Source organism: Mustelus asterias, chromosome 33 (assembly GCF_964213995.1).
Source record: "Mustelus asterias chromosome 33, sMusAst1.hap1.1, whole genome shotgun sequence".
Classification (NCBI taxonomy): Eukaryota; Metazoa; Chordata; class Chondrichthyes; order Carcharhiniformes; family Triakidae; genus Mustelus; species Mustelus asterias.
In genome coordinates this window covers 1,628,339-1,645,172 of record NC_135833.1, presented here as the reverse complement: position 1 = coordinate 1,645,172, position 16,834 = coordinate 1,628,339, and the positions used below count along the sequence as shown (strand labels likewise).

Here is a 16,834-nt window from a genome sequence, read left to right as displayed (position 1 = left end):
GACTCAATGGGCCGAATGGCCTCCTTCTGTCACGGTAGGGATTCTATGATTAGAATCCAGAATAAGGCTCGTTTTGTGAGCTTAACTGTAGACCACTGATAGACGTGAGGTAAATGATGAATGAGAACCTTCGACCTGTAATTGACATTGTGATGACTGATGTCTTCCTAATCTCGACTGTGATGTCTTCCTCCCCAGGTTAGTGAAGCATCAGAACCCGTCAACGGGACGAGTGCGGCAACAGAATCCAAAAGGGACCACAGTCCTGCCAAGAAGACACCGCAATCGTCTCCACGCCCAGGCTCCGTCAGTACCTTCCTCACCAAATCACAGGACGCGGCGACTATACATTTGGAAGGTATTTTGTGTCGAAAGCACGAATGGGAGTCACACAACAAGAAAGCTTCCAGCAGGTAAGGGGGCGGCAAAATCAACATTTGTGTACAAACAGTTGTATGTCAAGCAATTTAGCATGGCCAATCCACCGAACCTGCACATCTTTGGACACTAAGGGGCAATTTAGCATGGCCAATCCACCTAACCTGCACATCTTTGGACACTAAGGGGCAATTTAGCATGGCCAATCCACCTAACCTGCACATCTTTGGACACTAAGGGGCAATTTAGCATGGCCAATCCACCTAACCTGCACATCTTGGGACACTAAGGGGCAATTTAGCATGGCCAATCCACCTAACCTGCACATCTTTGGACACTAAGGGGCAATTTAGGATGGCCAATCCCCCTAATCCACATACCTTTGGACACTAAGGGGCAATTTAGCATGGCCAATCCACCGATCCTACACATCTTTGGAGACTAAGGGATAATTTAACGTGGCCAATCCACCTAACCTGCGCATCTTTGGAGTGTGGGAGGAAACCGGAGCCCCTGGAGGAAACCCACGCAGACATGGGGAGAACAGTTGTGGACCCAGGTGTTTTCCTCAAGGGCACTATTGCAGCGAGGTCAGCTAAACAGTCGCCGAGTAACAACAGTCACATCAAAGTAATTCACTTGATGAGATGCTGTGTAAACACGGTCTTTCCATTCTGGGGTATCTGAGGACACTTTGGGGAGAATGTGAGGGTGTTTAAGAGAGATTGGGGTCTTGTGGTTGGTTCCAGGGGCGAGTAACTTCAATCACGTGGATAGATTGGAGAAGTTGGGACTGTTTTCCTTGGAGAAGAAAAGTTTAATTTTATTTATTAGTGTCACAAGTAGGCTGACATTAACACTGCAATGAAGTTACTGTGAAATTCCCCTAGTCGCCCACACTCCGGCGCCTGTTTGGGTCAATGCTCCCTAACCAGCACGTCTTTCGGGACTGTGGGAGGAAACCAGAGCACCCGGAGGAAACCCACGCAGACACGGGGAGAACGTGCAAATTCCACATCGACAGAGACCCGAGCTGGGAATCGAACCCAGGTCCCTGGCGCTGTGAAGCAGCAGGTTGCTAACCCACTGTGATACCGTGCCGGTAAGAACAACAGTTCGAATGTAACAAAAAGAATGAGCATAACTTTTACCAATGAAAACACTTGGACATGGCAAATTATAATCCGTAACAGCTAGCTTTCTCTGTTGTTCCAATTTAAACCAGTATTCCCATAGACATACACCCTTTTTCAGAATTAGTTGGCTCAAAAATAAGTATGCTCCCGTGATGCTGGATTTTCAGCTTTCTAACACTTCTGGAAGAGATCCAGGCAGCAGTTTCCAGAGAAGGATATATCATAGAAATCATAGAAACCCTACAGTACAGAAAGAGGCCATTCGGCCCATCGGGTCTGCACCGACCACAATCCCACCCAGGCCCTACCCCCATATCCCTACATATTTTACCCACTAATCCCTCTAACCTACGCATCTCAGGGGCAATTTTAGCATGGCCAATCAACCTAACCTGCACACCTTTGGACTGTGGGAGGAAACCGGAGCACCCGGAGGAAACCCACGCAGACACAGGGAGAATGTGCAAACTCCACACAGACAGCGACCCAAGCCGGGAATCGAACCCAGGTCCCTGGAGCTGTGAAGCAGCAGTGCTAACCACTGTGCTACCGTGCCGCCCATCTTCAAGACTTCAGAAAAGTTAACTTAGTCTTTGGCAGCTCCAAGTCTCCGGAGACAGAACGGAAAACCTCTCTCTCTCTCTGCAACCTCTTGTTACTCGGTTTTTAATTTAAACACCTTCCATGCATTCTAGTTTAATGAGATAAACAACTCAAACATAAACGGTGCAACTCATTCACTCTTTACTGAACTTTAAGCCTTAACTGCGCATTAACTTTCCCTGAACGTCAGCTTTAACCATTTAACTACCAAGTTTAGGGAAAACATTGACCAAGAAATAGCCTCAATGCAGAATCTATCTTCTTCTTCTCTGAAGCACCCTTCAGGGTACAGGTCTTCTTGCGATGGTTGATTTCTCCCGAGTTATCGTCAGCAAACAAAGTCTTTTTATCCACAATTCTCCACTCGCTTCCAGAAGATTCTCTATCATCTAGCCAACTGTGTAACCGGAAACCGATCACATGGCTTGAACATCCAGTAAAATTACTTCTGAACTATGCCATTGTGCTTCGTTCAACCTGCATGCTCGATACATAAAAATCGAAGCCACAATGTCTCGATTAATGTAAGCAACTTCCCTTATCTGACCAACACAGGAAACTTCAGATCACAGCTCCCAGACCAGATTCTTACCCAGAGTAACTTTACGACCTGCACCTTGGGTTTAATCTATAAATTGGCCCAAAAAAATCCCAGCATGCTTAACTCTCAGCCAGAACAGCCATTTTGAAGCCACTATTGCCATTATTGTTGTTGAACTATAGCCGTTCTATCTCCGTCCACATTCCAAAACAGCACCTCTCAGAGAAAGATCCATTCTCAACACAGCAGAATCTCCAAGAAGGAAACTTACCGCCTGGCGGATTCCAGTCTCCAACTTCAGAGAGGGGAAAAGAGAGACACTGCTCTCTCTCTCAACTCAAAAGCAGCGTCTGAAAAAACACAACTGGAATTCACTGTTTAAGCTTAGCTGTATCCAGTCATATGACCATACCTGTCAATCATCCCAATCAAGCCCCACTTTGCAAAATCCCAGGGGAACACCATTAGTTCAGATGAAGCAATTATGCTGCTGCAGTAACAAGACAGAACCATAAAGGGTGTAGATACGCAGAGGGACCTGGGTGTGCAAGTCCACAGATCCTTGAAGGTGACGTCACAGGTGGAGAAGGTAGTGAATAAGGCATATGGCATGCTTGCCTTTATAGGACGGGGCATAGAGTATAAAAGTTGGGGTCTGATGTTGCAGATGTATAGAACGTTGGTTCGGCCGCATTTGGAATACTGCGCCCAGTTCTGGTCGCCACACTACCAGAAGGACGTGGAGGCTTTAGAGAGAGTGCAGAGGAGGTTTACCAGGATGTTGCCTGGTATGGAGGGGCTTAGTTATGAGGAGAGATTGGGTAAACTGGGGTTGTTCTCACTGGAAAGACGGAGGATGAGGGGTGACCTAATAGAGGTGTATAAAATTATGAAAGGCATAGATAGGGTGAACGGTGGGAAGCTTTTTCCCAGGTCAGTGGTGACGGTCACGAGGGGTCATAGGTTCAAGGTGAAGGGGGGGGGGGGGGGCGAGGTTTAACACGGATATCAGAAGGACGTATTTTACACAGAGGGTGGTGGGGGCCTGGAATGCGCTGCCGGGCAAGGTGGTGGAGGCGGACACAATGGGAACGTTTAAGACTTATCTAGATAGCCACATGAACGGAGTGGGAATGGAGGGATACAAAAGAATGGTCTAGTTTGGACCAGGGAGCGGTGCGGGCTTGGAGGGCCGAAGGGCCTGTTCCTGTGCTGTATTGTTCTTTGTTAAGACAGGATATCGGTTGAAGACAGAACGGCACTGATAAAATGGAGGGGACTGCAAGAAACATCCTACACAGAAACATGACTCAAAGACATTTCGTCACAGGGGAATGGCACTTGGTGAATTGCTCCTTCAGGGAGGCGGTGCAGACACATTGGGCCAAATGGCCTCCATCTGTGCATTAATGATCCTGTGATAGTTTCTCAAATGCATTAGTGGCCTCTACTCCTGTAATAACCTTCGCTCTTTTAAATATATTTATGTGTGCGTTTGTGCAATTACTTTCCTGGATTCTCACAAAACAACCTATCCGGCATCGGCACAGACTCTTCCTCATGCACCCCATCCCATTCTCCTCTTATCTCACACATTGCTGCTTAAGTGCCCACATGGACTCCCTCCCTCCCTCCCTCCCTTTGCAGCATGCAGTGTATAACTGATGTCCAGGTACCTGTAATTAGCTCAAATGAAGCAATTACGCTGCTGCAGTAACAAGACAGGATGTCGGTTGTAGAGACAGAACGGCACCGACAAAATGGAAGGGGACTGCTAAACACATCCTGATGTGAAGTTGCCGGCGTTGGACTGGGGAGGGCACAGTAAGAAGTCTCACAACACCAAGTTTAAAGTCCAACGGGTTTATTTGGTAGCACGAGCTTTCGGAGCGCTGCCCCTTCATCAGGCGAGAGAAGAGTTCAGTTCACAAACAGGTCAGATATAGTTTGTGTCTATACATGCCCTGTTTGTGAACTGAACTCTTCACTCGCCCGATGAATGGGGCGACGCTCCGAAAGCTCGTCTTACCCAAATAAACCTGTTGGACTTTAACCTCTGGTGCTGTGAGACTACAAAAACATCCTGGACAGAAGCATAAGAACTAGGAGCAGGAGTAGGCCATCTGGCCCCTCGAGCCTGCTCCGCCATTCAATAAGATCTTGGCTGATCTTTTCGTGGACCCAGCTCCACTTACCCGCCCGCTCACCATAACCCTCAATTCCTTTACTGTTCAAAAATCTATCTATCCTTGCCTTAAATGAGGAAGCCTCAACTGCTTCACTGGGCAGGGAATTCCACAGATTCACAACCCTTTGTGTGAAGAAGTTCCTCCTCAACTCAGTCCTAAATTTGCTTCCTCTTTTTGAGGCCATGCCCCCCTAGTTCTAGTTTCACCCGCCAGTGGGAACAACTTCCCTGCTTCTATCTTATCTATTCCCTTCACAATCTTATGTGTTTCTATAAGATCCCCCCTCCTCATTCTTCTAAATTCCAATGAGTATAGCCCCAGTCAGTCTCTCCTCATAAGCCAACCCTCTCAACTCCGGAATCAACCTAGTGAATCTCCTCTGCGCCCCCTCCAGTGTCGGTATATCCAGTATAACATGACTCCAATAGACTTCTTAAAAGGCGCAGTGGCGTCACACGGGAATGGCACTGGGCGAGTTGCTCATTCGGGGGGGGGGGCAATTTTGGGTAGGTGGTGCAGGCTGAGACTAATTCTAATCTGACGTCCGTCCTGAACGGGTGGTTCTAACCGCTGTGTTGCTGTACCTGCAGGTCGTGGCAGAACGTGTACTGCGCACTGAGGAACAGGAGTCTTGGTTTCTACAAAGACGCCAAGACTGCCTCCAGTGGCATCCCGTACCACGGAGAGGTTCCGGTTAGCCTGACAGACGCCAAGTGCGAGGTGGCGCATGATTACAAGAAGAGAAAATACGTCTTCAAACTCAGGTAAAAAGGTCATACCTCGCACGCATAAAGGAGGTCGCGGATTTAGTGTCATTTTCGTTTATGTTGGAAGGAGGAGTCGTTTGCCTTTCCTCAGCTGCAGGACAGACTGATGCTGCTTCAGTTTATTTATTAGTGTCACGAGTCGGCTTACATTAACGCTGCAGTGAAGTTACTGCGAAAATCCCCGAGTCGCCACACTCTGGGTTCGGGTAACACTGAGTCATAGAGGATTACAGCATGGAAACAGGCCCTTCGGCCCAACTTGTCCATGCCACCCTTTTCTTTTTAAACCCCAAAGCTAGTCCCAAATTGCCCGCGTTTGGCCCATGTCCCCCTATACCCATCTTACCCATGTACCTGCCTAAATGCTTTTTAAAAGACAAAATTGTACCCACCTTGTGGCAGCTCGTTCCAGACACTCACCACCCTCTGTGTGAAAAAATTGCCCCTCTGGACCCTTTTGTATCTCTCCCCTCTCACCTTAAACCTATGCCCTCTGGTTTTAGACTCCCCTACCTTTGGGGAAAGATATTGACGATATAGCTGATCTATGCCCCAGGTGTTGACACTGAGGGAGAATCTAGCACGGCCCAATGCACCCTAACCAGCACGTCTTTCGGACTGTGGGAGGAAACCGGAGCACTCGGAGAAAACCCACACAGACATGGGGAGAATGTGCAGACTCTGCACAGACAGTGACCCAAGCCGGGAATCGAACCCGGGCCCCTGGCGCTGTGAGGCAGCAGTGCTAACCCACTGTGCCATCATGCTTAAGGAAGCTGCTTGATCCTTTGTGTTTTTATTCTCTCGTTACGGGAACAGTCCAGTGAGTCGCACTCTACCCCCAAAGATCAGCCAAGGTTTTCCAATTCAAGTATCAATAGAATCTCTGCAGTGCAGAAGGAGGCCATTTGGCCCATCGAATCTGCAGCGACTCTCCAACAGAGCATGCCACCTGTAACCCCATATATTTGCCCTGCTGATTCCCCTAACCCGGGACACTAAGGGTCAATTTAGCACGGCTAATCAACCTGAACTGCACATAGTATCCCTACAGTTCAGAAGGAGGCCAATTGGCCCATCGAGTCTGTACTGGCCACAATCCCACCCAGGCCCTATCCCCATAACCCGATGTATTTATCCTGCTAGTCCCCCTGACACTAAGGAGCAATTTAGCATGGCCAATCCACCTAACCCACACATCTTTGGACACTAAGGAGCAATTTAGCACGGCCAATCCACCTAACCCGCACATCTTTGGACACTAAGGGGCAATTTAGCACGGCCAATCCCCCTAACCTGCACATCTTTGGACACTAAGGAGCAATTTAGCACGGCCAATCCCCCTAACCTGCACATCTTCTGGACTGTGGGAGGAAACCGGAGCACCCGGAGGAAACCCACGCAGACACGGGGAGAACGTGCAGACTCCGCACAGACAGTGACCCGAGCCGGGAATCGAACCCGGGTCCCTGGCGCTGTGAGGCAGCAGTGCTAACCCACTATGCTACACTCCTTCAGACTGAGTCTGAAGCATCAATGTGGTATTAATGTTGCGGAACGGGGAAATCTTACCAGAAAAAGAAATCACCCAGTCTGGAAATGAGGAAGAAACCTTCTGCGGTCCCGGGACTACCCCTCGACTTTCAACTCCAAACACAGCGAGATTACAGGGCGTCAGTCGCAATCTGACAAAGCTTTGATTGAAATGTGCAGGCTTGTTATATCCTTGCTGCCCAAGCTGCAGTGATTGCTCACAGAATTTATTTTCCATCGCAGACTCAGTGAAGGGAAGGAGTTCCTATTCCAAGCCAAGGATGAGGTAAGCGCCGGACATTCGCAATTTGATCTAAACGGTGACCATGACTTAACCCTGACCACACTGAACACACAGGGAACACGGCCCAGGTTATATGGCACTCACCGCTTATGCCACTGAAGACATTCAAGCATGATGCAGTTAAGACTAGATGATGTCGGAGGAGAAGCAGGCCATTCGGCCCATCGAGTCCGCTCCGCCATTCGATGAGATCATGACTGATCCGATGTGATAATTCTCATGGAGGAATATCACTGAATCTCTGCAGTGCAGAAAGCGGCCCATCGAGCCCGCACTGCCAACAGTCCCACCCAAGCCCTATCCCCGTAACCTCCACATAGCCACCCTGCCATTCCTCCTGACACTAAGAGGCAATTTAGCATGGCCAATCCATCTAACCTACACATCTTTGGACACTAAGGGGCAATTTAGCATGGCCAATCCATCTAACCTGCACATCTTTGGACACTAAGGGATAATTTAGCATGGCCAATCCACCTAACCTACACATCTTTGGACACTAAGGGACAATTTAGCATGGGTAATCCACCTAACCCACACATCTTTGGACACTAAGGGGCAATTTGGCATGGCCAATCCACCTAACCTGCACATCTTTGGACACTAAGGGACAATTTAGCATGGCCAATCCACCTAACCTGCACATCTTTGGACACTAAGGGGCAATTTAGCATGGCCAATCCACCTAACCTGTACATCTTTGGAAACTAAGGGGCAATTTAGCATGGCCAATCCACCTAACCTGCACATCTTTGGACACTAAGGGACAATTTAGCATGGCCAATCCACCTAACCTGCACATCTTTGGAAACTAAGGGACAATTTAGCATGGCCAATCCACCTAATCTGCACATCTTTGGACACTAAGGGGTAATTTAGCATGGCCAATCCACCTAACCTGCACATCTTTGGACTGTGGGAGGAAGCTGTGCCGTCCATATTAATTGAATTTTGAATTCGACCAGCTGCCGTGGAGGGATTCAAACCCAGGACATTAACCTCAGGGGGGTGGGGGGCTCTGGATTACTAGTCCAGTTACATTGCCGCTACGCCACCATCTCCTAACACTGTGGAGAGCCACCTGACTAACTAACCAACCCGCCAATATTCACTGCCCACCCTCACACGCCACTGACGTGTTACGCGTGTCCGATCGACCGTCGACAGTGGTGGGGACAGCACTCAGAATGACAGAATACTACGGTGTAGAAGAGGCCCTTCGGCCCATCGAGTCTACACTGACGCATGAAAGGCCCTGACCTGCCCGCCTTCTCCCACTTGCCAGCACTTGGCCCACAGCCTTGAATGTTATGGCGCGCCAAGTACTCATCCAGGTACTTTGTAAGAAGTCTCACCACACCAGGTTAAAGTCCGACAGGTTTATTTGGAATCACGAGCTTTCGGAGCGCTGCTCCTTCCTCAGGTGAGTGGAGAGGTAGGTTTCACAAACACGGCATATACAGACAGAGACACAATTGTCAGATAATGGATGGAATGCGAGTCTTGCATTATCTTGCAATTGTGCCTCTGTCTATATATGCCGTGTTTGTGAAACCTACCTCTCCATTCACCTGATGAAGGGGCAGCGCTCCGAAAGCTCGTGCTTCCAAATAGACCTGTTGGACTCTAACCTGGTCTTGTGAGACTTCTTACTGTGCCCACCCCAGTCCAACGCCGGCATCTCCACATGACAAGTACTTTTTAAAGGATGTGAGGCAACCTGCCTCCACCACCCTCCCAGGCAGCGCATTCCAGACCCTCACCACCCTCTGGGTAAAAACGATTTTCAAGAACAAAGAACAATACAGCACAGGAACAGGCCCTTCGGCCCTCCAAGCCCGCGCCGCTCCCTGGTCCAAACTAGACCATTCTTTTGTATCCCTCCATTCCCACTCCGTTCATGTGGCTATCTAGATAAGTCTTAAACGTTCCCAGTGTGCCCACCTCCACCACCTTGCCCGGCAGCGCATTCCAGGCCCCCACCACCCTCTGTGTAAAATACGTCCTTCTGATATCCGTGTTAAACCTCCCCCCCCTCACCTTGAACCTATGACCCCTCGTGAACGTCACCACCGACCTGGGAAAAAGCTTCCCACCGTTCACCCTATCTATGCCTTTCATAATTTTATACACCTCTATTAGGTCACCCCTCATCCTCCGTCTTTCCAGTGAGAACAACCCCAGTTTACCCAATCTCTCCTCATAACTAAGCCCTTCCATACCAGGCAACATCCTGGTAAACCTCCTCTGCACTCTCTCCAAAGCCTCCACGTCCTTCTGGTAGTGTGGCGACCAGAACTGGGCGCGGTATTCCAAATGCGGCCGAACCAACGTTCTATACAACTGCAACGTCAGACCCCAACTTTTATACTCTCTGCCCCGTCCTATAAAGGCAAGCATGCCATATGCCTTCTTCACTACCTTCTCCACCTGTGACGTCACCTTCAAGGATCTGTGGACTTGCACACCCAGGTCCCTCTGCGTATCTACACCCTTTATGGTTCTGCCATTTATCGTACAGCTCCCCCCTACGTTAGTTCTACCAAAATGCATCACTTCGCATTTATCTGGATTGAACTCCATCTGCCATTTCTTTGCCCAAATTTCCAGCCTATCTATATCCTTCTGTAGCCTCTGACAATGTTCCTCACTATCTGCAAGTCCAGCCATTTTCGTGTCGTCTGCTAACTTACTGATCACCCCAGTTACACCTTCTTCCAGATGGTTTCTATAAATCACATCCCCTCACATTTCCTCACATCCCCGTCCCTCACTCTTTTAACTTGTGTCCCCACTGGATCGAGAAGGCAAGGGGGCGGATTGTTTACATCTGCCGGGTGTGTCTTACAGGCGGAAATGAACAGCTGGATTGACGGGATCTCCACGTCCATCTCCAGCAGCCAAGATGACCGCTATCCTGCCAACCCCCAGGGCCTCACGCGAGCCATGACGATGCCCCCGATATCTCCCAACAGCGGCGAGACAGTCACCCTCCGGCGGGACAAGGACGGGAAGGAGAAAGATCGGGAGAAGAGGTTCAGCTTCTTCAAGAAAAAATAGGGAGCGACCCCAAAAAGCTGCCGAGATTTCTTTTTGAAACAACAACCACCCAAGTCTCAAGTCACCACACGTTCCACACTTCGCACGTCATTCCAGTCGATTCCAGCTTGTCTTCATTTCCGAATGACTCTGTGGCTAACATTCCCGGGGGACGGGGGGGTAAAAATTCTGCGGGGGGGGGGCGGGGGCGGGGTGGGAAAAATATATAAGGAACAAACTCTTGTCTTATCAGTGGGGCAAACAAAATGGCAACACTTCAGGAATGGTTAGTGGGACATTTCTAGAGAACCTGATTCAAGCTTCACGAGTGATCGGTCTCGGTTATCTTTTACGATGTTGCGAGAGAGAGCGATTTACAAAAAGGAAACACAACGCGACGGCAGGTGAAACCTACCAGCGCACGCAAGTGTAAATTCCTTTTGGTTGGGCTGAGAATGTTGGGTGCCTGGTTGGCCTTTTTCTGATGGTTTGAAATTGTGTTATGTTGGCTCTTGTGGACTTTTTCGTTCCCCCCCCCAACCCCACCCGCCGCCCCCCCCCCTTGTCTCCCTCCCTCACCGTCGAAAAGACTAATGGGACCTCCCTCCCCCCACCTCCCCCCCCCCCCGCTCCGCCATCCCCCTTCACCCAGCAGAAGCTTGCTGTGAACTCCGTCTCTTTTCCCATCTCGGCCTGGCAAACGGCTGCCAAAAGTGAGACAGAGAAAGTTGGAATTAACGTAACGTCGCCAGAAAACGGTCGCCGCCTCTCGGTGCCGTTTCGTTTCTTTCCTTCACGCTTTCTCCCTCTCCCTCCGACCCCCTTCCCCTCCACCTCTCCTCCCCTCCAACTTAGCCGGAAATGCAGGGGGGAGGGAGTTGTGGGGGAGGGCGGCGGGGGGGGGAGACACAAAACTGTCAAATGACTTCTGAAGAGGGTTACAGAACAATGTGAAAAATATCCGTGTATTTATTGAAAACTTGAAGGTACGTGGAAAGTTCGAGGAGAGGGGGGCGGGCGGCAGGGGCGGAGGGGAGGCGGTGGTGAGGGGGAACATCGGACCAGAGGCTTTATATTTGTCCGTGCTAAAACGGTTAGATGGCAGGTAACCTCAGCCAGTCCTCCCTCGTGGTTATCCTGCTAAGTTAAGACGGTGAACCTTTTTGAAACACACATCTGCTGTTGGCGTGAGTAAGGACTCCCAACTTGCCAAGCCTCCTTCCTCTCTCGCTCGCAGGCCTGCGCTTTAATCCAGGTGTTGCAATGGGTTATGGTTTTACTGCTGAACACACACACACACACAGATTATAGAACTTTTCAAAACATTCTATTTACCTAAATGGTTGTAGTGAATTTTGTAGATTAATTCGATGTGTGGGGGTTTTTTTTTTTTTGCTTTCTTCAATGGCTTTTAAGTTTAATTTCCAATATATCCCGGATTCAATTCCGGCTTCGGGTCACTGTGCGGAGTTTGCACGTTCTCCTCCCCACCCCACCCCCGCCGCCGTGTCTGCGTGGGGTTTCCTCCAGGTGCTCCGGTTTCCTCCCACACTCCAAAGATGTGCAGGTTAGGTGGAATGGCCATGCTAAATTGCCCCCTGCTGTCCAAAGGTGTGCGGGTTAGGGTGGATTGGCCATGCTAAATTGTCCCTTGGTGTCCAAAGATGTGCGGGTTAGGTGGATTGGCCGTGCTAACTTGTCCCTTAGTGTCCAAAGATGTACAGGTTAGGTGGATTGGCCATGCTAAATTGTCCCTTAGTATCCAAAGATGTGCGGGTTAGGTGGATTGGCCGTGCTAAATTGTCCCTTAGTGTCCAAAGATGTACAGGTTAGGTGGATTGGCCATGCTAAATTGTCCCTTAGTGTCCAAAGATGTACAGGTTAGGGGGATTGGCCATGCTAAATTGCCCCTTAGTGTCCCAAGATGTGCAGGTTAGGTGGATCGGCCATGCCAAATTGCCCCTTAGTATCCAAAGATGTGTCGGTTAGGGGGATTGGCCATGCTAAATTGCCCCTTAGTGTCCAAAGATGTGCGGGTTAGGTGGATTGGCCGTGCTAAATTGCCCCTTAGTGTCAGGTGGATTAACTAGAGTAACTACATGGGGTTGGGCGGGATAGGGGCTGGGTGGGATTGTGGTGGGTGCAGACTCGATGGGCTGAATGGCCTCTTTCTGCACTGGAGGGATTCTATGAATATGAGTACCTCTCCCCCCACCCCCCAAGCTTTTGCGGCCATTGGCAAAAGCATCCCGGATGCAAACCCCGCTGTGGGTGACGTTGCGGAATGTGCATTGCAGAGGTGTTGGCGTGTCCAGGTACGCTGACGGTTCCTCTTGTATCCCAGTTTGTTAGCAGGTAAGACTGGGCCTCTCCGCCCCAGAGGATTTCTCTTATTCCCCCTCGGCTGTGGACAGTGTAACCTGAGGTTGAAACCCTGGCCTTGTCCGCCTCCCGCCAACTCTCTCTCTGTTCTTTCTCTCTCGTGCTGCGCTGCCTCCAGCCTCGTCAAACGCTGGCCCCAGAGCCGGCCGTGGCGAGCCGCCAGTTATCGCGCGCCTCTCACGCTTTGAAGAAACGTGGCACTGAGCTCGACAGGTGGAAGGGTCAAAAGGAAGAGGAAGAGTAGGCAGCAGGAGGAGGAGGAGGTAGGAGAGATGCTAAGAGAGGTGAGCGAACGGTCAAAGAGGGACTTGATGAGAAGGCATTAGAAGGAGGAGGAAGGTCGGAGGAAGTCTTTGTGGTGGGCTATTGTCACTTGTCAGGTGGTGTGCGACGGAAACAGGTGTAACTTAGCTGTTGATAGAATCAGCGGTCCATTTGAGTTGAGCTGTTGAAGTGTTTTAAATAGGTGCTGGGACTTTAATTCTGGTAAATTCCCACCCCCCACTCCATGGTGTGACCAGACACCCAGGCGAAGTCAGAACCTGAAGGGCACCAAGCTAGGGTGGCACAGTGGGTTAGCACTGCCGCCTCACAGCGCCAGGGACCCGGGTTCCATTCCCGGCCTCGGGGTCACTGTCTGTGTGGAGTCTGCACCTTCTCCCCCCACCCACCCCCCTGTTCCTCCGGATGCTCCGGTTTCATCCCACAGTCCGAAAGACGTGCGGGTTTAGGTGAACTGGCCGTGGCAAATTGCCCCCTTAGTGTCCAAAGACGTGCATTGGACCGTGCTTAAAGTTCTCCCTCCGTTGTACCCGAACAGGCGTCGGGGTGTGTGTGGGCGACTCGGGGGGGGATTTTCACAGTGACTTCATTGCGGTGTTAATGCAAGCCTTACTCGTGACACTCATAAAATAAATAAAGTTGAAAGCCGTAAAAGTCAACCGGACATTAAAAATCAGTCACGGGAACTTTTGAACAGACGAAGTTCCGAAAGTTGGAAGCAGCAGCAAGGCCGGAGGTTGGTGGGGGGGTTGGTGTTGGTGTGGGATGTGATTTTGAGGTTTAGATACTGAGGCCCTGCTGTCTGACTGGAGCTCCTAGTTGTTGAAGGCCTTCGGCCTAGTGGCGGTACAACATATTTCTCACAAATTGTAACAAGAATCCAAATCTTTTTGAACAGGAATGGGCCGACGGGCGTTAGGTTTTGAACATGTCAGAGAGATAAATGACGTTACAATATTTCTACAGACTCTTTCGAAGTGTTCTTTAAAGTTTGCCGGCGGATTCCGGCCTGTCCACTCTTTTGCCGGGGACCCTGCAGCACACAAGCGTTGGTGGGGGGTGGGGGTGGGGAGAAGTGACAGAGACAGACAGGGTTGTTGGTCAGGGGGGGGGGGGGACGCACTACATCCTTGGGCCTCTGCAGCTGCAACAGGGTTCCGTGCAGATGTTCTCACCTGTTTCCCACTGCTCCACCCGATAGCGCCTTCGAAGAGGACGTTTCGCCACACGGACGCCGGTGGTCGCAGACTTTATCCTGTTAACACCGACCCTTCGGTTAAAGCGAGAGGCGGCCGAGTTCTGGATCTGGCTCCGGAGCAGAGAAGCAGCGTGTTATTATTGCCTGTAGTTTACTGGCCTGATCGGGTTTAAGGCTCACGTGCGGTGTGTGGCAATTCTCACCCCAAGTCTAAGACATTTCCATTTGTGATACGCTGTTTACAAACAGGCTCACCGTTTCACCCCTTCCAATTCGTTCTCACGCACCAGTCACGAGCAATCAGTACCTTTCCCCCGGTGCCAAGCGGCCCCTAGTGCAAGTGTGAAGCGGACGGACTGATGTGCTTTACGCGGTTCGAGTCGGCCTCGCAACCCTCCCATTGTCCAGCTCCAGTCCTTGATGGCGACAATTTCCCTGGTCTGGTGAAATAAGGAACCAAAAGGGGTTGAAGGTCGGGAGAATCCTTTGTGGGGAACGGAATAGCGAGTAGCTGGCGTATCCAGGAAGGGTGTAAGAGGAAAAAGGAAAGCACATCAGTTGCAAACCTGCAGCGAGTTATTTTTTTTAAGGTGCCGTTTGCTTTTCAGTCCTAAACGTTCGCCCATGACCTTCCGAAAGGAACCATCTCAAGAACGGTTAACTTAGTTGTGGTGCCCAGAGTACCTGGACTTGGTACACCCAGTGCCATTGTGGGGCCAAGAATACCCCAGACTTGGTCTATACACCCAGTGCCATTGTGGGGCCAAGAATACCCCAGACTTGGTATATACACCCAGTGCCATTGTGGGGCCAAGAATACCCCAGACTTGGTCTATACACCCAGTGCCATTGTGGGGCCAAGAATACCCCAGACTTGGTATATACACCCAGTGCCATTGTGGGGCCAAGAATACCCCAGACTTGGTATATACACCCAGTGCCATTGTGAGGCCAAGAATACCCCAGACTTGGTATATACACCCAGTGCCATTGTGGGGCCAAGAATACCCCAGACTTGGTATATACACCCAGTGCCATTGTGGGGCCAAGAATACCCCAGACTTGGTATATACACCCAGTGCCATTGTGGGGCCAAGAATACCCCAGACTTGGTATATACACCCAGTGCCATTGTGAGGCCAAGAATACCCCAGACTTGGTATATACACCCAGTGCCATTGTGGGGCCAAGAATACCCCAGACTTGGTCTATACACCCAGTGCCATTGTTCTATTGAGCTAACCAAACCTGCTTCACTAATGATCCTAGCTGATCAGACTGTCCCCCTCTGCGCCACCCTCTGCCAACCTGCTAACACAGCCAATTGTGCCAGCGATGTAAATTAGCGTTTGGATTGCACTGCCCACCCAGTCCGAGTAGCTTTTGTTTTGCGAGGGGAGTTTCTCCCCTTTGTTTAAATCGTTTCGACTTTGGAGAGTCAGAAGTTGAGAGCTGTTTCGGTGCCTCGGCACCTGCGTTTAACTGTTGTGCCAGCGTGGGAGAAAGGAGCCGCAATGCGGGCACATTGCCTGTGGAGCATTCGGAGTGGGTTTGAGCAGCCAACAGGCCAGGGTCAACAGGTGGCAACTTTGCAAAGATCTGACTCACTGACATTCAGCCGGGCGCCGCGCAAGCAAGCAGCGCGAAGCCCGAACTGTGTCTCCCTTGCGAAGTCAGACCCCGGGGCAAAGATCACAGAGCCCGTGGGTCCTGCCACAGGAATCCTGTGAAAAGGGGTTTTGAGAGGGGTGAGCGATGGGCTTGCCGCTCACCCCGAACGTGTATCTGTGGGAGCTGGCCCGAGTGCAGGGTCCGAGAGGCAGCCGGCTAGTATTTTTGCAACGCGCACCGGGGCTGTCGGAAAGGGGCTAGTGCCTGTGAAACCGAACCCCGGGGAGGGATGGACAGTCCCAGAAAATGAGGCGAACAGCAGAAGGAAATGAGATGACACCCCCCACACCCCCAAGAGTACGTAGCGTTGAGTAGCTGTCAGCAACCAGACCCCTTTTTTATGTATAGAATGATATCCGACATGTACGCCACAGTTATGTAAGGATATTGTGTGTTCTAAAATGGTTTTATCAGTGCTTTATACGGAGGTCACGTAAGCAGCGGAACGGTTTATAAACTGACTTTGATTTTACGGGCGTGGGATATAAGCACAATAAGGTGGGCACTGAGTGAAATGATATTGGGTAACTGTGGTGAGCTGCGTTTAGCCGGAGCGCTGGACAGAAACAGAAAACGCACAGCAGGTCCGATGGAATCGGTGAGAAATCTGACCGAATTAATCTGCCGCTTCCTCTCCAAGAGGCTGCCTGACTTGCTGAGCATTTCCTTCTGTCGTTGTGGTGAGAGGTTGTTGCATTGAGTTGTGGTTTGAGATCCAAGCTTCGCCCCTATTCCAGTGGCTATGTCGATCCAAGTTTTCTCCTTGTAGGTGTTGGTAGGAAGGTTACCTGTCCTCCCTCCCCACCAACAT

The 16,834-nt window shown here is 50.5% G+C and overlaps 1 protein-coding gene across 2 annotated transcripts in view; it reads left to right on the top strand.

Annotated features, from left to right (window-relative positions):
- sptbn2 (spectrin, beta, non-erythrocytic 2) overlaps positions 1-11,492 on the top strand; it is a 249,750-nt gene extending 238,258 nt beyond the window's left edge. For both annotated transcript variants that reach the window (XM_078200926.1, XM_078200925.1), the window contains 4 exons: positions 199-413; positions 5,438-5,611; positions 7,391-7,433; positions 10,302-11,492. In XM_078200926.1, coding sequence (XP_078057052.1) covers positions 199-413; positions 5,438-5,611; positions 7,391-7,433; positions 10,302-10,511 — 642 coding nt within the window. In that variant the 3' untranslated portion in view covers positions 10,512-11,492. The remainder of the gene's footprint in view (positions 1-198; positions 414-5,437; positions 5,612-7,390; positions 7,434-10,301) is intronic.
- Positions 11,493-16,834: the final 5,342 nt, after the last annotated feature.